Source organism: Cherax quadricarinatus, chromosome 14, assembly GCF_038502225.1.
Source record: "Cherax quadricarinatus isolate ZL_2023a chromosome 14, ASM3850222v1, whole genome shotgun sequence".
Classification (NCBI taxonomy): Eukaryota; Metazoa; Arthropoda; class Malacostraca; order Decapoda; family Parastacidae; genus Cherax; species Cherax quadricarinatus.
Window position 1 is genome coordinate 5492501 of NC_091305.1, and position 22625 is coordinate 5515125.

Genomic DNA, 22625 nt, shown 5'->3' on the forward strand with positions numbered 1-22625 from the left:
GTCGATAGGCTGCACGTAACCTTTCCACCACCAGTAGAGAAAACTTTAATATCTAAAATATGGATTAAAGTGAACTCTAAACTGAGAGACAAACACCTCCCGGTGTACAGCTCCGGAGCCCAACAAATATGACAGTGACTGCTTCTTAAGATATTTACATCTGATGAGATTACCAAGACTGATGTTAAAACTTGCTAAGTGTCAGGGACTGCGTGTGTTAGCAAACTAAGTAAGATAAGATAAGATAAGAGATAAGATTTCGTTCGGATTTTTAACCCCGGAGGGTTAGCCACCCAGGATAACCCAAGAAAGTCAGTGCGTCATCGAGGACTGTCTAACTTATTTCCATTGGGGTCCTTAATCTTGTCCCCCAGGATGCGACCCACACCAGTCGACTAATACCCAGGTACCTATTTGCTGCTAGGTGAACAGGACAACAGGTGTAAGGAAACGTGTCGAAATGTTTCCACCCGCCGGGAATCGAACCCGGGCCCTCCGTGTGTGAAGCGGGAGCTTTAGCCACCAGGCCACCGGGCCTGTAAATACCTCTGTAAATACCTCTGTAAATACCTTTGTAACTTGTCATGATTGTGTCCAGATCTACCTGGAGTTCATTACCTCTGTAACTTGCTCAGCTATCAAAACTTTGTGGCCCAGTCCCTGGACCCATTATGAACCTCTGTAATTTTTTGACTACCGTCCACAGGATGGGTATGTGGTACATAATAAACATAGTAAACTAACAACCTCTGTGCCTCTTGTGGTACCTGATGATAGTGTAACTGGAAAGTCGCAGGTACTGTAGATTACGACACCTGTGACTTTCACGTCAGGTTTACAGGTGTAAATAGCTGAGTATTGATGAAGGCTTAATATTATGTATGTCTTTTTTAACCGGGTCTCTCTTAATATTATGAGAGAGGAGTTTTGACCACCGACTCAAGGAGCACAATAAAATCTGTACATTTTAATAGAACCCGAAGTGAAATATCACTTTGTTTGGTAATTTACACAGTTGTTAGTATGTAAAACACTTATAACCATGTAAAAAAGGTATAATGTAAATATACTAACTCAATGTTTCCTTAGAGATCTTTGGTTTTAGTTGAAAAATTAACTTAATACTTTCCATTAGTAAGCAAGTTTACTTAGTTACTGGTACAATCATACATAGTTTAACACAAGTGTAAATTACCTAAGTTACCCCCCAAAAATCAGACAATATTATTCATTTCCATCGGGATTCTCTGTGGGAGTCTCGAGGTTATGTAGCCAACTTTTTTATCTATTCCAGCTACATAGGCAATGTTATATGTGAAGATACAGTGAACAAGGCTAACATTCAATTCCAAAATTCAGTCGAGTGTAATTTTTTTTTAATAAATTAGTGGTCAACTTAAGGGAGACTAAGTTATTTTTTTCGATGGGCGAAGTACAACAGAAAACGACAAGGTACATATCATGGTAAACTGTAACAATAAGTAAAACCCGCTGAGGTTTGTCAGTTTAGTGGGTTTAAGGCTCGTCAGCTGCGTAATGATGAATAAGACACTTATTTAACGCCTTCTCATCTTCGTTTCCCAAACATTTTGTCTACGCAGTAAGCTTCTTCAGTTGAATACAAAGGAGACAAGAGAGGAGAGGTAGAGACTATTTAATCAATCCATCAACCTTGAGGAAGCGTGTACCATGATAATGATACTTAATGCTCGTTAAGGTTCCATGTCACCTTTGCTTTCAAAAATTTAAAACTAACTTCGAATAATTTCTGTGTATATATGCCGAGAAATACATACCTTAGATTTTGTTCAGATTTTTAATCTAGAGGGTTAACCACTTATGATGACTCATTAAAGTCAGTGTCATCAGAGACTGTTTTATCAGGTATCCACGAAGGACAACCATTAACAGGTTGCCTCATTTTGTATTTCTTCCTTCAATTTTACAATGTTATGCCGTTCGTAACTCGAGAATGCCTCATCCAATTGCCTTCAAATTTTTAACACTTGTGTACGATAACAAGGACTAAATTCTAGGAACAATATGTACGTTCAGGCGCCCTAGGATCAAAGTTACTGGAGACATTCCCAGCATCCTGGAACGACTGTGATAACTTCCATGGTTTAGAAAGACACGTAAGCAAACACTATAACATATTTATTAGAAAACGTTTCGGTCCTGGGACCTTGATCACTTCTAACATACAGAGGTAGAAAGACATTATATATATAGGCGGAGAGTGAGATGTGACGCACGTGACCTGAGGAATGTCATAAGAACATAAGAATGGAGGAACACATTCCTCAGGTCACGTGCGTCACATCTCACTCTCCGCCTATATATATAATGTCTTTCTACCTCTGTATGTTAGAAGTGATCAAGGTCCCAGGACCGAAACGTTTTCTAATAAATATGTTATAGTGTTTGCTTACGTGTCTTTCTAAACCAACTTGTCGGTATTTATTACCAAGGTTTATACCATAACTTCCATAAATCCTCAGTGGAACAGTTTCAAAAAACTTCACAGAAGTTACCAAAAAAAAAAAAAAATGAGGATGAAGAGTGAAGCTGAGCAGTGTTGCTGCAGACTTGACCAGGATAATACCCAGGATAGTACCCAGGATAGTACCCAGGATAAAACTCTGGATAGTTCCCATGATATTACCCAGGATAAAACTCTGGATAGTTCCCAGGATAGTACCCAGGATAAAACTCTGGATAGTTCCCACGATATTACCCAGGATAAAACTCTGGATAGTTCCCAGGATAGTACCCAGGATAAAACTCTGGATAGTTCCCATGATATTACCCAGGATAAAACTCTGGATAGTTCCCAGGATAGTACCCAGGATAAAACTCTGGATAGTTCCCAGGATAGTACCCAGGATAAAACTCTGGATAGTTCTCAGGATAGTACCTAGGATAGTACCCCGGATAAAACCCAGGATAGTACACAGAATAGTACCTAGCATAGTACCCAGGATAGTACCCAGGATAGTACACAGGATAGTACACAGCATAGTACCCAGCATAGTACCCAGGATAGTACCCAGGGTAATACCAGGATAGTACCCAGGATAGTACCCAGCATAGTACCCAGGATAGTACCTAGGATAGTACCCAGGATAATATCCAGGTTAGTACCCAAGATAGTACCCAGGATAGTACCAAGGATAGCACCCATGATAGTACCCAGGATAGTACCCAGGATAATATCCAGGTTAGTACCCAGGATAGTACCCAGGATAGTACCAAGGATAGCACCCATGATAGTACCCAGGATAGTACCCAGGATAATACCCAGGATAGTACCAAGGATAGTACCCAAGATAGTACCCAGGATAGTACCCAGGATAATACCCAGGAAAGTACCCAGGATAGCACCCATGATAGTACCCAGGATAGTACCCACGATAATACCTATGATAGTACCCAGGATAGCACCCAGGATAACACCCAAGATAATACATATGATATTACCTAGGATAGTACCCATGGAAGTGATAGCACTAACATCCCATGTCATAAAAATCTTTGAGAGGGTTCTAAGAAGAAAGATCGCCACCCACCTAGATACCCATCAATTACACAACCCAGGGCAACACGGGTTTAGAGCAAGTCGCTCCTGCCTGTCCCAACTACTGGACCACTATGACAAGGTCCTGGATGCTGTAGAGGATATATAAAATACAGATGTTGTATACACAGACTTTGCAAAAGCTTTCGATAAGTGTGACCATAGTGTAATAGCACACAAAATGCGGGATAAAGGAATAACGGGGAAAGTTGGTAGATGGATCTACAACTTCCTGACAAATAGAACACAAAGAGTAGTAGTAAACAGAGTAAAGTCTGAGGCAGCCATGGTAACAAGCTCTGTTCCACAAGGCACAGTACTCGCTCCCATTCTATTCCTCATCCTCATTTCTGACATAGACAGAGATGTAAGCCATAACTCCGTGTCTTCCTTTGCGGATGACACCCGGATTACCATGGCAGTGACTTCCATCGAAGACATCGCGAGACTCCAAGCAGACATCAACCAGCTCTTCAAATGGGCCACTCAAAACAATATGAAGTTCACGAGGAGAAATTTCAACTACTCAGATATGGGAAACTTGAAGAAATTAAAAATGTGTCATGGTGTACCATAAATTCTAACCATACAATAGAGCGAAAAAGTAATGTGAAGGACCTGGGATTGATAATGTCAGAGAATCTCACCTTCAAAGATCACAACAATGTATCTACCTCACTTGCTAGGAAAATGGTAGGATAGATAATGAGAACCTTCAAAACTAGGGACGCCAAGCCCATGATGATTCTCTTCAAATCGCTTGTGCTCTCTAGGCTGGAATACTGCTTTACACTAACGGCCCTCTTCAAGGCTGGCGACATTGCAGACATGGAGAGTGTACAAAGAACTTTCACGGCACACATAAGTACGATAAAGCACCTAAACTACTGGGAACGGTTGAAGGTCCTTGATCTGTATTCCCTCGAACGCAGGCGAGAGAGATATATGATAATATACACTTGGAAGGTCCTGGAGGTATTGGTACCAAACCTACACACGAAAATCACTCCCTATGAAAGCAAAAGACTCGGCAAGAGATGCAACACAAAACAATAAGTGTCAGGGGCCCAAGACTGTTCAATTGCCTACCAGCATAGATGAGGGAGGTTACCAATAGACCTCTGGCTGTCTTCAAGAAGGCACTAGAGAGGCACCTAAAGTCAGTACCTGACCAACCGGGCTGTGGTTCGTACGTAAGCCTGGTTGATCAGACCCTGATCCACCATGAAGCCTGGCCTCAGATCGGGCCGCGGGGGCGTTGACCCCCGAAACCCTCTCCAGATAAACTCCAGTGACATAACTGGAGAATGACTCATCCGATTGGCTTCAAATTTTGAACACACACAAGCTTTACGCTGCTGTTGGCTGCCCTGAATTCCAATTTCCCAATTTTAGTGAATAAATAGTGATTTTTCGTATTTTTATTTATATATGCATATACACACACATATACATTTATGTACTCATATTATCTGCACTTGCATACAGAAATTATTACACACAGACATACACACGTATACATAGTCGTATATTTTTACTCTACTGAAATTTTATGACCACCTTCCACTATTTTGTTATTGCATACACTGAGGTAGAGGAGGCTGGGCTTGTGGAATACAGGGATACCTCTCTGGGACCCGTGCAGCGAGAGAGATACATCTGGTCGTAAACTTTTGGTCTTCTAGTCGTCGAGATAGTTTCAAGATCATCCATCGCAGCATTGAATGATGTCACTATAGATCTGTGTCCTGGAGACAGTTCAGTATCAGAGAGACACTTTCTCTGACTTCAGTCTTCCTTACTCTACTTTTCTTCTCAGTATTTTATATGTCGTTATCATGTCCCCCGTATCTCCAGTGTGTTCAGGTCGATTTCCCTTAACCTCTCCTGGTAGGACATACCCTATAGCTCCGGGACTAGTCTTGTTGCTAACCTTTGCACTTTCTCTAATTTCTTGACGTGTTTGACCAGGAGTGGGTACTCCAATATGGACCTGACGTGTGTGTGTGTGTGTGTGTGTGTGTGTACTCACCTAGTTCTCACCTAGTTGAGGTTGCGGGGGTCGAGTCCGAGCTCCTGGCCCCGCCTCTTCACTGATCGCTACTAGGTCACTCTCCCTGAGCCGTGAGCTTTATCATACCTCTGCTTAAAGCTATGTATGGATCCTGCCTCCACTACATCACTTCCCAAACTATTCCACTTACTGTCTACTCTGTGGCTGAAGAAATACTTCCTAACATCCCTGTGATTCATCTGTGTGTGTGTGTGTGTGTGTGTGTGTGTGTGTGTGTGTGTGTGTGTGTGTGTGTGTGTGTGTTTACAAGTCTTTTATTTAGGTTCCATACATAATTTTAGATTTTACAGTAAATTAAGTAACCCCTAAAAAGTCAAAATTTATAACTCATCATATCACTGTGTTTATTGATGCTTTTAAGTGTAAACCGTCCTTAATATTTTTCATTGGTATACTGACTCATTTTTGTCCTTGCTGTTGCCCAGTGTCGGAGGTGGAGGAGGTGAACCAGTCAGGCGAGTTGACGTCGCAACAGCAACAGCAGCAACAGCAGGGAAGACTCAGAGATGAGGTGGATCAGGCAGCACCAACACACCTGACACCAGCTACCGATGTTACAGATACTGATGTGAGATCACCTTCTCTGTCACAGCTCATGGTAGTGTCAAGGAGCTTCGTTACTGCCTTGTGTTACTTAGTGTTTGTGAAATAACTCTTCTCTGCTACTGTCTTATTTATTAACTAACTCTCCCTTGTTATTTCCTTATTTATAATGTAACTATCTCTATTACTTCCTTATTCATAAAGTAACTGTCTGTATAATGTAACTGTTCTTAGTTATTGTTTTAACCGTGGTTTTATTCACAATGTATCTCTCAGTGTATATATCCCGCGCAAAAAAATAAATGAAACTCAATATTAACTCATTTAGTAAATTTAGAATGAGTTTATTAACCTTAGTTAATGATAATGTACGTGACTGTCAGAAGAACTGGTAAGTCAGTGGAAGGTGTGAGTGAGTTAGGTGACTGACAGCTTGGGTGACTGGTCATTGTGTGACTGACACCCAGCGTCGGGTGGCATTTGTCCTCTTTCCTAACGAATCTTGCCTGACTTACACTGAATTTATGTACACTGGACGGTTTCTACTCATTTATGCACGCTCATTATACACTAAGAGGTTTGTATGTCACAGTAAATATACACCAAGAATTGTGTTTTAGTTTATATACACTGCAAGGTGTGTAGATCCCACTGCACGTACACTGAGAGGTATCTGTTAATGTGTATTGAGAAGTGTGTGCCTCTCTCAGAGAACATGCACTTACTGGTATATATTTCTTCGTGTATAAACACAAAGCGTTGTTTATCTCTCAGTAAACATTCGCAGACTTTATGTTAATCGCTATTTCAGGTAGTAAAGTCGGTGTCCAGGTGACTTTACTGACTCATGCGCATTTAATAAAGAATAATTTTAACTGCGTCACTCTCCTTTAGCAGCGGAGGACGATCACCAACGACGAGTCCAGGAGGGAGATGCTAGACCGGCTCTCACAACTTCAGACAAAGGAGTTGCAGAAGGTGATCAGCTTCCTGGACTCCACCAGCGACCCCGCCGCTGTCCATCCCACCAGGATACACCACGCTCTGCAGGTGCTCAAGGTAATTTCTCCTGACGTTTCTCTCAAGGCTTCTCTTCTAGAGTAGACATAGTGGTGTCTTCTTTATCAGGAGTAATTTCTCCCGACTCTTCTTTCAAGGTCTCTTACTGGCTGACAGTCGTACTAGCCAAGCTGTGGGAGCGACCACCAATATTCTTACTGTCAGTATAGATCAAATCATCCAGGTTCTAGGAATGACATGCTAATGTTTTGTTATGCCTTGTTGTTTATGGTCAATACAGACCTCGTCATCCAGCACGTTCTTCAGCCTGTCTGCCAGGCCACACTAACAGACGTCAGAGGGCAGTGTTACTGATTCAGATTTCAGATTTTGCCACCGAAGTGGCTAGTTTATTGTGCACCCCATATCCATCCTGTGGACGGTAGCGCGAGAGCATATGGATACACAAAAGGCCTAGGAACTAGGCCCCAAAGGGTTAACAGGAATACATATGGATTTATATCTACATATCTATAGTTCACTTATCTCTTACAAGCAAATTTAGAAAATTTGCCTAGTATATCTGGTATCTTATTTTCATTAATAAGATATCTTGACATGTCACATAGGTTATTATACTGTCTGTCTGTATTCCTCAATAAGTGGACAATTAAGCACATAGTGTTCAAGAGAGTGACCATATGCCTGATCACATAATTTACATTTAGTTTGATCATCATCTGTGTGTCTCCCAAACTGCCAGAAGTACTTGTAACCAAGCCTAAGCCTGGCCACTACAACATCAGTCAGTCTGTTCACATTGCACGTTGCTCCATAAACATACTTATCTACGTTCATGTTATCATAGTGGGTTATAGATCTACTCAGGCTTCTAACTGCATTCCTATAACAATCATTTTCATTATTTACTTCTCTCCTAATATTATTCCTAATGCTAGACATAGTTATACCAAAGTTATATTCTACATTCTCCTTCTGGGTACTCTTCTTGGCTAACATATCAACTTTATCATGAAGGAGTAATCCAATGTGTGATGGGATCCATAGCAATTGCACATTAATTCCTTTGTCCCTAATTTTTGAGTATCTATACCTGGCTTCTCCAATGAGCATGTTGTTGGAGTCATTATATGAGTCAAGAGCCTTCAATGATGACATAGAATCAGTAATGATGATAGAGTCAAGCTCAGTGTCATAGGTTAGCTTTAGCGCCATTAGGATTGCAAACAATTCAGTTTGCAGTGTAGACGCCCAGTTGTTAATTCTTATGCCTAACTCAACAAATTTATTATCGTTCTTAACTAGGGAGGTGGCAACAAGAGCAGATGCAGCCCTGCCAGAAGACTCCTGTTTAGATCCATCAGTGTATATAACTTGTGATAACTTATTACTACCAGCTAGGTGAGAAATTTCTTCTTGAGCAGTTGCTCTAACAAGAGATTTAAGGAAGGGATTACTAGCAATGAGCTTCTTGGGAGGGACTTGCAGGTATGTGATATTAAATGAGCATATCTTCCATGGAGGGGTGAAATGCTCTTGTTGCCTACAGTGATACAGTTCATGCAGGTTATAAAACTTGATGTAATTGCACGTTCTCACAATCCATTTAGATCTGTGTGTATTTACCTCTAGACACTTGGTAAGATTCATTGTGACAGTGTCTGGTTCGTTTCTCAACATTCTAATACCGAGTACAGTGTTAATCTCAACAATCCTAACACTGATACTAGAAATATCAAGCTCCTTCCTCATGTTAAGAACTTTTGTAGATCTGGGACAGCCAAGAATAATCCTGAGAGCTTCATTTTGCATTAACTCCAAGGGTCGGAGAGAACTTTCTCTAGCTAATATCAACATGGGAGCAGCATAATCAATTAAGGACCTAACATAGGCTATGTACATCATTCTCACGATTCTCACATTAGCACCATAGTTGGGGTTGTAGCCAGCAACAGCTTTGAGAGCATTTAGTCTAGCTTTGTATTTCCTCTACTTGCACCTCTGCTCGCATCTCTGCAGGCATCTTTGCTGTCACCTCTACTGGCACCTCTAGCTGTCTCTAACTCACTTTTCTCTACATATTATACAATGGAAATACAGATCAATAAATCAGTCTCGGTGGGTAGGTACCTTCAGTCATGACAGTGACAAGGGTACCTTCAATCATAATAGTGACAAGGGTACCTTTAATCATGACAGTGACAAGGGTACCTTCAGTCATGACAGTAACAAGGGTACCTTCAATCATGACAGTGACAAGGGTAAATTTAATCTGACAGTGACAAGGGTACCTTCAGTCATGACAGTGACAAGGGTACCTTTAATCATGACAGTGACAAGGGTACCTTCAATTACGACAGTGACAAGGGTACCTTCAATCATGACAGTGACAAGGGTACGTTCAGTCATGACAGTGAGAAGGGTACCTTCAGTCATGACAGTGACAAGGGTACCTTCAATCATGACAGTGACAAGGATACCTTCAGTCATGACAGTGACAAGGGTACCGTCAGTCATGACAGGGACAAAGGTACATTCAGTCATGACAGTGACAAAGGTACCTTCAATCATGACAGTGACAAGGGTACCTTCAGTCATGACAGTGACAAGGGTACCGTCAGTCATGACAGTGACAAAGGTACCTTCAGTCATGACAGTGACAAAGGTACCTTCAGTCATGACAGTGACAAGGATACCTTCAGTCATGACAGTGACAAAGGTACCTTCAGTCATGACAGTGACAAGGGTACCTTCAGTCATGACAGTGACAAAGGTACCTTCAATCCAGGTGATTGGAATAGTGCAGGGTGAGGCATAAATCGATAATATAGTTCAATATTTTTGTTGAAGATCAGAAGGCAGTCAGAAGACATACATCAGTCATCACATGGAAACTAATACACAACTTTTTTCACTAATAATGATAAATAAGAACATACACAGACCACAACTAATTGAAACCTTTCAAAGAGACTAAAAGACAACAATATCCTAAAATACACAAGCACATTAAGTTTGAAGCCTTTCTGATGGTTTATTATCAAGTTATCAGCATGGAAGAGGTACTCAGAAAAAATGTGTGTTGTGTAGTGTTTGACTGAGTGTGTGTATTGTGTATATCGACAGGTGAGTCTGTTGGAGGAGGTGACGGGAAGGAAGTACACAGACATAATGGAGGCTGCTCACTATGCCCAGCCTCTCTCATCTCACCCAAGACCCAAGATGCTCCAGGTATGTACTCTCTCTCTCTCTCTCTCTCTCTCTCTCTCTCTCACGTTCTTGTCACACGGTTTAAGACACTGTTTACAAAAGAAACAAATGCTATTATGTACGAGTCTTAATATACACGGCTTTGATAAGCCAGTCACTGACTGGGTTTCCAGTCCAGAAGGCTTCCTGAGTACTGACACAGCGAGCAGTCTGGAGTCAGAGCTTAATTATGCTTTATACTAAGGAATGGACTGGAGGTCCACCTTAATGTTCTGAAGGAGTCTTGATCCAAGGGCCTGGAGACACTCTTTCCGACCCCCAGATCAAATCTTATTACCTCACCTTACTCAGAGGTTAACTGCAACAGCAATAATAATAAGAATTAATAATAATAATAATAATAATAATAATAATAATAACAATTATAATTATAATAAGAGTGGCATGGTCATCAGGTTGTGATAGCCACTACATGGCGTTCAGGTTCGACCTTCCTGGAGGAACTCCTCGAGTCCCACTCAGCAGTGTACAACCACTACGAGCCCCTCCTTCAGTTCGGCCTCCGACAGATACGTGGAGGAGAAGACTCCCTGGAGGCGCAGAGGATCATACACGACCTCCTCTCCTGCAGGTGTGTAAGATACTAAATTTAAAACATCCAGGTGTGTAAAAATACTTTGTTAAATCATCCAGGTATGTAAAATAATTTACAGTATCCAAGTATGTAAATCAATTCATTTACATCCTGTAAATATGAAAATAACTTCATTTACGATATGTGTAAATGACATTAAAATTATTCAGATGTGTAAATCACTTTCTTTAAATCATTATTTTGTGTAAATAACGCTATTTACATCTTGCAGGTGTGTAAATCAGGGTTTATATCCGGTATGTAGCAAAATTATACATCGTGCAGTTGTGTAAAACTATTTATACATTGATTTTCGTCCTGCAGGTGTGTAAAGCGTTATACTTACATTCTACAGGTGTATAAATATATTTAATTACCTATTCCAGGTGTGTAAATAAATTTATTTACATACCGTAGTTATGTAAATCACTTTCTTTCCACACTGTAACTACACCACACACCTTCACCACACACCTTCACCACACACCTTCACCACACACCTTCACCACACACCTTCACCACACACCTTCACCACACACCTTCACCACACACCTTCACCACACACCTTCACCACACACCTTCACCACACACCTTCACCACACACCTTCACCACACACCTTCACCACACACCTTCACCACACACCTTCACCACACACCTTCACCACACACCTTCACCACACACCTTCACCACACACCTTCACCACACACCTTCACCACACTGTAACTACACCACACACCTTCACCACACTGTAACTACACCACACACCTTCACCACACTGTAACTACACCACACACCTTCACCACACACCTTCACCACACTGTAACTACACCACACACCTTCACCACACACCTTCACCACACTGTAACTACACCACACACCTTCACCACACTGTAACTACACCACACACCTTCACCACACTGTAACTACACCACACACCTTCACCACACTGTAACTACACCACACACCTTCACCACACTGTAACTACACCATACACCTTCACCACACTGTAACTACACCACACACCTTCACCACACTGTAACTACACCACACACCTTCACCACACTGTAACTACACCACACACCTTCACCACACTGTAACTACACCACACACCTTCACCACACTGTAACTACACCACACACCTTCACCACACACCTTCACCACACTGTAACTACACCACACGCCTTCACCACACTGTAACTACCACACACCTTCACCACCACCTTCACCACACTGTAACTACACACTTCACCACACACGTTCACCACACTGTAACTACACCACACACCATCAACACACTGTAACTACACCACACACCTTCACCACACTGTAACTACACTTCACCACACCATCACCACACTGTAACTACACCACACACCATCACCACACTGTAACTACACCACACACCTTCACCACACTGTAACTACACCACACACCTTCACCACACTGTAACTACACCACACACCTTCACCACACTGTAACTACACCACACACCTTCACCACACTGTAACTACACCACACACCTTCACCACACTGTAACTACACCATACACCTTCACCACACTGTAACTACACCTTCACCACACACCTTCACCACACTGTAACTACACCACACACCTTCACCACACTGTAACTACACCACACACCTTCACCACACTGTAACTACACCACACACCTTCACCACACTGTAACTACACCACACACCTTCACCACACTGTAACTACACCACACACCTTCACCACACTGTAACTACACCACACACCATCACCACACTGTAACTACACCACACACCTTCACCACACTGTAACTACACCATACACCTTCACCACACTGTAACTACACCATACACCTTCACTACACTGTAACTACACCACACACCTTCACCACACTGTAACTACACCACACACCTTCACCACACTGTAACTACACCACACACCTTCACCACACTGTAACTACACCACACACCATCACCACACTGTAACTACACCACACACCTTCACCACACTGTAACTACACCACACACCTTCACTACACTGTAACTACACCACACACCATCACCACACACCTTCACCACACTGTAACTACACCACACACCTTCACCACACTGTAACTACACCATCACCACACACCTTCACCACACTGTAACTACACCACACACCTTCACCACACTGTAACTACACCACACACCTTCACCACACTGTAACTACACCACACACCATCACCACACACCTTCACTACACTGTAACTACACCACACACCTTCACCACACTGTAACTACACCACACACCTTCACCACACTGTAACTACACCACACACCATCACCACACACCTTCACTACACTGTAACTACACCACACACCTTCACCACACTGTAACTACACCACACACCTTCACCACACTGTAACTACACCACACACCTTCACCACACACCTTCACTACACTGTAACTACACCACACACCATCACCACACACCTTCACTACACTGTAACTACACCACACACCTTCACCACACACCTTCACTACACTGTAACTACACCACACACCATCACCACACACCTTCACTACACTGTAACTACACCACACACCTTCACCACACTGTAACTACACCACACACCTTCACCACACTGTAACTACACCACACACCTTCACAACACACCTTCACTACACTGTAACTACACCACACACCATCACCACACACCTTCACTACACTGTAACTACACCACACACCTTCACCACACACCTTCACTACACTGTAACTACACCACACACCATCACCACACACCTTCACTACACTGTAACTACACCACACACCTTCACAACACTGTAACTACACCACACACCTTCACCACACTGTAACTACACCACACACCTTCACCACACACCTTCACTACACTGTAACTACACCACACACCTTCACCACACTGTAACTACACCACACACCATCACCACACTGTAACTACACCACACACCTTCACCACACTGTAACTACACCACACACCTTCACCACACTGTAACTACACCACACACCATCACCACACTGTAACTACACCACACACCTTCACCACACTGTAACTACACCACACACCATCACCACACTGTAACTACACCACACACCTTCACCACACTGTAACTACACCACACACCTTCACCACACTGTAACTACACCACACACCATCACCACACTGTAACTACACCACACACCTTCACCACACTGTAACTACACCACACACCATCACCACACACCATCACCACACTGTAACTACACCACACACCTTCACCACACTGTAACTACACCACACACCTTCACCACATACCTTCACCACACACCTTCACCACACTGTAACTACACGACACACCATCACCACACTGTAACTACACCACACACCTTCACCACACTGTAACTACACCACACACCTTCACCACACTGTAACTACACCACACACCTTCACCACACTGTAACTACACCACACACCTTCACCACACTGTAACTACACCACACACCTTCACCACACTGTAACTACACCACACACCATCACCACACTGTAACTACACCACACACCTTCACCACACTGTAACTACACCACACACCTTCACCACACTGTAACTACACCACACACCTTCACCACACTGTAACTACACCACACACCTTCACCACACTGTAACTACACCACACACCATCACCACACTGTAACTACACCACACACCTTCACCACACTGTAACTACACCACACACCATCACCACACTGTAACTACACCACACACCATCACCACACTGTAACTACACCACACACCTTCACCACACTGTAACTACACCACACACCTTCACCACACTGTAACTACACCACACACCATCACCACACTGTAACTACACCACACACCTTCACCACACTGTAACTACACCACACACCTTCACCACACTGTAACTACACCACACACCTTCACCACACTGTAACTACACCACACACCATCACCACACTGTAACTACACCACACACCTTCACACTGTAACTACACCACACACCTTCACCACACACCTTCACCACACTGTAACTACACCACACACCTTCACACTGTAACTACACCACACACCTTCACCACACTGTAACTACACCACACACCTTCACCACACTGTAACTACACCACACACCATCACCACACTGTAACTACACCACACACCTTCACACTGTAACTACACCACACACCTTCACCACACTGTAACTACACCACACACCTTCACACTGTAACTACACCACACACCATCACCACACTGTAACTACACCACACACCTTCACACTGTAACTACACCACACACCTTCACCACACACCTTCACCACACTGTAACTACACCACACACCTTCACCACACACCTTCACCACACTGTAACTACACCACGCACCATCACCACACTGTAACTACACCACACACCTTCACCACACTGTAACTACACCACACACCTTCACCACACTGTAACTACACCACACACCTTCACACTGTAACTACACCACACACCTTCACCACACTGTAACTACACCACACACCTTCACCACACTGTAACTACACCACACACCTTCACCACACTGTAACTACACCACACACCTTCACCACACTGTAACTACACCACACACCTTCACACTGTAACTACACCCCGCACCATCACCACACTGTAACTACACCACACACCTTCACCACACTGTAACTACACCACACACCTTCACACTGTAACTACACCACGCACCATCACCACACTGTAACTACACCACACACCTTCACCACACTGTAACTACACCACACACCTTCACACTGTAACTACACCACGCACCATCACCACACTGTAACTACACCACACACCTTCACCACACTGTAACTACACCACACACCTTCACCACACTGTAACTACACCACACACCTTCACACTGTAACTACACCACACACCTTCACCACACACCTTCACCACACTGTAACTACACCACACATCTTCACCACACACCTTCACCATACACCTTCACCACACTGTAACTACACCACACACCTTCACCACACTGTAACTACACCACACACCATCACCACACTGTAACTACACCACACACCTTCACCACACTGTAACTACACCACACACCTTCACCACACTGTAACTACACCACACACATTCACCACACTGTAACTACACCACACACCTTCACCACACTGCAGCTACACCACACACCTTCACCACACTGTAACTACACCACACACCTTCACCACATTCCTTCACCACACTGTAACTACACCACACACCATCACCACACTGTAACTACACCACACACCTTCACCACACTGTAACTACACCACACACCTTCACCACACTGTAACTACACCACACACCTTCACCACACTGTAACTACACCACACACCATCACCACACTGTAACTACACCACACACCTTCACCACACTGTAACTACACCACACACCTTCACCACACTGTAACTACACCACACACCTTCACCACACTGTAACTACACCACACACCTTCACCACACTGTAACTACACCACACACCTTCACCACACTGTAACTACACCACACACCTTCACCACACTGTAACTACACCACACACCATCACCACACTGTAACTACACCACACACCATCACCACACTGTAACTACACCACACACCTTCACCACACTGTAACTACACCACACACCATCACCACACTGTAACTACACCACACACCATCACCACACTGTAACTACACCACACACCATCACCACACTGTAACTACACCACACACCATCACCACACTGTAACTACACCACACACCTTCACCACACTGTAACTACACCACACACCTTCACCACACTGTAACTACACCACACACCTTCACCACACTGTAACTACACCACACACCATCACCACACTGTAACTACACCACACACCTTCACCACACTGTAACTACACCACGCACCATCACCACACTGTAACTACACCACACACCTTCACCACACTGTAACTACACCACACACCTTCACCACACTGTAACTACACCACACACCTTCACCACACTGTATCTACACCACACACCATCACCACACTGTAACTACACCACGCACCATCACCACACTGTAACTACACCACACACCTTCACCACACTGTATCTACACCACACACCATCACCACACTGTAACTACACCACACACCTTCACCACACTGTAACTACACCACACACCTTCACCACACTGTAACTACACCACACACCTTCACCACACTGTAACTACACCACACACCTTCACCACACACCTTCACCATACTGTAACTACACCACACACCATCACCACACACCATCACCACACACCTTCACCACACTGTAACTACACCACACACCATCACCACACTGTAACAACACACGCACACCATAACCACACTGTAACTACACCACACACCATCACCACACACCATCACCACACTGTAACTACACCACACACCATCACCAGACTGTAACTACACTACACACCATCACCACACACCTTCACCACACTGTAACTAAACCATACACCATCACCACACACCTTCACCACACTGTAACTACACCACACACCATCACCACACTGTAACTACACCACACACACCATCACCACACTGTAAGTACACCACACACCTTCACCACACACCATCACCACACTGTAACTACACCATACACCATCACCACACACCTTCACCACACTGTAACTACACCACACACCATCACCACACTGTAACTACTCCACACACCTTCACCACACATCATCACCACACTGAAACTACACCACACACCTTCACCACACACTTTCACCACACTGTAACTACACCACACACCTTCACCACACACCTTCACCACACTGTAACTACACCACACACCTTCACCACACTGTAACTACACCACACACCATCACCACACTGTAACTACACCACACACCTTCACCACACTGTAACTACACCACACACCTTCACCACACTGTAACTACACCACACACCTTCACCACACTGTAACTACACCACACACCTTCACCACACTGTAACTACACCACACACCTTCACCACACACCTTCACCACACACCTTCACCACACTGTAACTACACCACACACCTTCACCACACATCACCATACACCTTCACCACACTGTAAGTACACCACACGCCTTCACCACACTGTAACTACACCACACACCTTCACCATACACCATCACCATACACCTTCACCACACTGTAAGTACACCACACGCCTTCACCACACACCTTCACCACACACCTTCACCACACACCTTCACCGCACACCTTCACCACACACCTTCACCTTCACCACACACCATCACCACACACCATCACCACACACCATCACCACACACCTTCACCACACACCTTCACCACACACCATCACCACACACCTTCACCACACACCTTCACCACACACCTTCACCACACACCATCACCACACACCATCACCACACACCATCACCACACACCATCACCACACACCATCACCACACACCATCACCACACACCATCACCACACACCATCACCACACACCATCACCACACACCATCACCACACACCATCACCACACACCATCACCACACACCATCACCACACACCATCACCACACACCATCACCACACACCATCACCACACACCATCACCACACAGTGCCGATGTTGCCAGTGTAAATTTACGCATCTTTACCTCTTCCACATCCCCCCCAGGCGCTGTATAATCCTACGGGTTTAGCGCTTCCCCTTTATAATAATAATAATAATAATAATAATAATAATAATAATAATAATAATAAAAATCTACTTCAGGTATTCCGAGCATAAACAGTATCTGACGACGGCACAGAAGATCAAGGAAATGATCTCCCGCAACACCCGTCTCTGGAGCACCTGCAGTACCAAGGAGTGGGGAGACGCACTCTGCTTCAACGATGTCTTCCTGAAGGAGGCCTGCCAACTCTTCCCTTGGGCCACCATGAAGATCGTCAGACTTCGACTGAAGTTTCTTCGGCCCCTGTTGGAGGATGAGAACTTGAACGTCCGCATCGTCTTCCTGGTGAGGGACCCTAGAGGCGTCATGAACTCCCGCACCGACACCGTCAAGTGGTGCACCGCTCCAGACTGTAGTGACCCCAAGGCTCTCTGTACAGATATGGAGGATGACCTCGAAGCAGCTCTCCAACTGCAGAAAGACTTCCCGGGGAAGCTGTACATTCTCAGGTACGAGGACATGTCCCTCAACCCGGTCAATAAGACTCGTGAGTTACTAGACTACACTGGACTAGATTTTGATGCCAAGATGGAGGAATTCCTAGATTCACATACAACTAAGAACCTGGACAAGCCCTGGAGCACCTCCAGAGAATCCAAGACCCGAGTGACTTACTGGGTGTCGAAGCTGTCTTCAATCAAGCTTAAAGCTGTGCAGGGCGCGTGTGATCATGTCATGAAACGCTTCGGGTATTTACCCATAAGTTCCAACAAAAATATTACTGTAGACAGTATACTAGGACCACTTATGTTGACCTAGCCTTAAATAAACTAGGACCACTTATGTTGTCTAAGCCTTAGTGTGGAAAAAAATATTCGATACGATATCCACAGTTAAGGTGTGACTTTGTCAGTCTCAGTATTTAATGTGATGAAGTTTGTGAAGACTAATATAATATATTTTTGTATAGATTAATTGTAATGAGTGACAATTGAAGTACAGTGGTGAACTTGAAGTAATATTCCAGATATACGATAATTCAAGGCTGTGACACAAATATATTTTGGATAATATTAATAATGCTTGATAAGGACTGCGTGCAAGTGTGGTGAGGTGTAAGCGAGTTGTAAATTATTTGTGAACGAGTTTACTGCAGCTCCTCCCACTTTGAAGCCTATTTCCAGCTGCGAGTCGTGAGACAGGTATCCCAGCTGGAGTACACCACGTACACATCAGGTACACACTTGGAGCACAGCTGGGACACAGCTGGGGCGGGCCCAGGAAGTGTTTAGGGTTTCATCCCTACCAGTACCTAGGGAGAGTGGACCATGCTACCAGCACCCTAGGAAGGTGGATCATCCTACCAGTACCCCAAGAGGGTGGACCATCCTACCAGTACTCTTGGAGGGCGGATCATCCAACCAGTACCCCAGGAGGGTGGACCATCCTACAGTACCCCTGGGGGAAGGTCTGGGATAGCCCCGGGGTTGCTTGTTTTTTTCAATTCTTAAGTTTAAAATGTCCATAAATATATATTTCTATACTCGAAGCAGTGCTAGCAATTTAACTATTACTAACAATTTAACTAGTTCTAATAATTTAACTTGTGCTAACAATTTAACTAGCCCTAACAATTTAACTAGCCCTAACAATTTAACTAGCCCTAACAATTTAACTAGCCCTAACAATTTAACTAGCCCTAACAATTTAACTAGCCCTAACAATTTAACTAGCCCTAACAATTTAACTAGCCCTAACAATTTAACTAGCCCTAACAATTTAAGTGCTAAAAATTTAACTAGTACTAATAATTTAACTAATACTAACAGTTTAACTAGCACTAACAGTTTAACTAATACATACTAACAATCAACGCAAATCAAAAGGATTTTATTTATAGATAACTAAATAAGTACACGTACGCTCTTCTAACTGTAAATAGGCCGACGTAAAATGAATGTAATTGGGTATCTTGATCAAAATGGTAGAAAATTAAAAAAAAATCCGTATAGCATACAAACATACACTCAGCTTGAGTTATTCAAGCATCATTGTTAAGCTTTGTTAAGTCTCTCAGAGGATGTATACACTGGAAGGCGTATTTCAGTGTGTGTGTGTGTGTGTGTATGTATACACTGCGGGCTCGCTTTTGTCTCATTTTTTCTTAAGGATTTATGTATTTTTGTTCGGCTGTGCAGCCTTAATGACCCTCGTGTAGTGATAGGCTTGAAATGCCGTTAATTAAGGAACCAACCAGTGGATTCTGATCTACAGGATTAGTAAAATGGTTCACTAACTCCGTTCATCTCAGCTAATATGTCACAGTGGATGTGAGAAGTGGTAGTCAAGCTGTCTACCTGCTTTAAGCAGACAGGTAGTCGTCCCCACCGATACACTGACAGGCTAAGTGACTGATATCAGTAGACTAAGTTGATTAATCAGACCCATGTCATTATACCTCAGTAAGGATGTCATTATACCTCACTAAGGATGTCATTATACCTCAGCAAGTATGTCATTATTCCTTGGTGGAAAATAAATACAAATGCAGTATTATGCATGCCTTTATTGACTACGTTTCGCTCACATGGTGGGTTTTATCAAGTCACAAATAGATCTACCTAGAGAGTCAGGTGGAGAATGTTAGGTTGGATCTGTGAGGAACCTGCCCGAGACGGGCGGGTGTCTTCTGCCCTGGCGATGACTTTTGTGTCTTTATAGCTGACTAAATGCGTGTGGAAATTTCTGTGTAGAACGCAGGCGTTCCTTAAATCGTCCGTTCTGGCTGCGTATTGGAGTTCTGAAATACGTGTCTGGAGGTCTCTGGCTCTCTCGCCCATGTATAATTGGTTGCAGTCGTTGCAAGGGATTATGTATACCCCTGCAGAGGATTGAACCTTGTGGTGTCTATTACTGGTGACGTTCTTGAGGGTGTGGATGTGGAGGTAACACTTAAAATGAGGTATTGGATAAGATGTTAGAAACGTGTTTGGCAACGGAGTTGGTGGAGAGGACTATGTATCTTCTCTCGGAAGTATCTTGTCTGGGTGAGATATTATGTGCCTGGCGTCTGCAGTCTCTAATGAACCGACGAGGATTTCAACATTCACACTTGCCCGTCCAGTGTAGGTTCGTCACAAACCCAACATTCTCCACCTGACTCTCCACCTGACTCTCCACCTGACTCTCCACCTGACTCTCCACTTGACTCTCCACCTGACTCTCCACCCTACATATACTCTTGTACTTCTTAACCCAGGTAGATCTGTTTGTGACTTGATAAAGCCAACCGTGTGGGCGAAACGTAGTTAATAATGGATCGCATTATACTCCATTTGTCTATATTTGTCCATCGTGTCGGTATTTTCTACCATTTATCTCCATGCATCATTATACATTATTAAGAATGTCTCTAGAAATATATATTTGACATTAGACATAATTCTGGTTCACGTACATGACATCATGCATTAACGCAGCTATAGGAAGTAACCACGTCACTTTCACTCGGTAACCACGTCACTTTCACTCAATAAGCACGTCACTTTCACTGGGTAAATGCGTCACTATCATTCTAAAGCACACAGTTCTGTGCCTGCAGTATAGTCGTTGTCATCTTAAAAATCCCTTGTCAAGAACTTCTTGTAATTGCTGCCAGAGGAGCACCATGGCTGAGTGTACATCCGAACCGACCGAAACGTCGTCGTAAGCTCCTCTCTCCTATGTGCGGGTTATTTGTGTATCGTTCCAGTCATGGTATTGTGCCTTTATGTTAATTAGTTGAGTGCACTTGTTGTGTTCACTAGGTGAGTGCACTTGTTGTGTTCACTAGGTGAGTGCACTTGTTGTGTTCACTAG

At 43.7% G+C, this 22625-nt stretch overlaps 1 protein-coding gene across 5 annotated transcripts in view; it reads left to right on the forward strand.

Moving 5' to 3' along the window:
- The window catches only part of LOC128695855 (carbohydrate sulfotransferase 1), a 303478-nt gene extending 283751 nt beyond the window's left edge, over positions 1-19727 (forward strand). For 2 of the 5 annotated variants that reach the window (XM_070084786.1, XM_070084784.1), the window contains 5 exons: positions 6077-6249; positions 7089-7253; positions 10341-10445; positions 10880-11055; positions 18866-19727. In XM_070084786.1, the coding sequence (XP_069940887.1) occupies positions 6077-6249; positions 7089-7253; positions 10341-10445; positions 10880-11055; positions 18866-19586 (1340 nt within the window). In that variant the 3' untranslated portion in view covers positions 19587-19727. The remainder of the gene's footprint in view (positions 1-6076; positions 6250-7088; positions 7254-10340; positions 10446-10879; positions 11056-18865) is intronic. The other 3 variants (XM_070084785.1, XM_070084787.1, XM_070084788.1) reach the window with 3 other exon arrangements.
- Positions 19728-22625: the final 2898 nt, after the last annotated feature.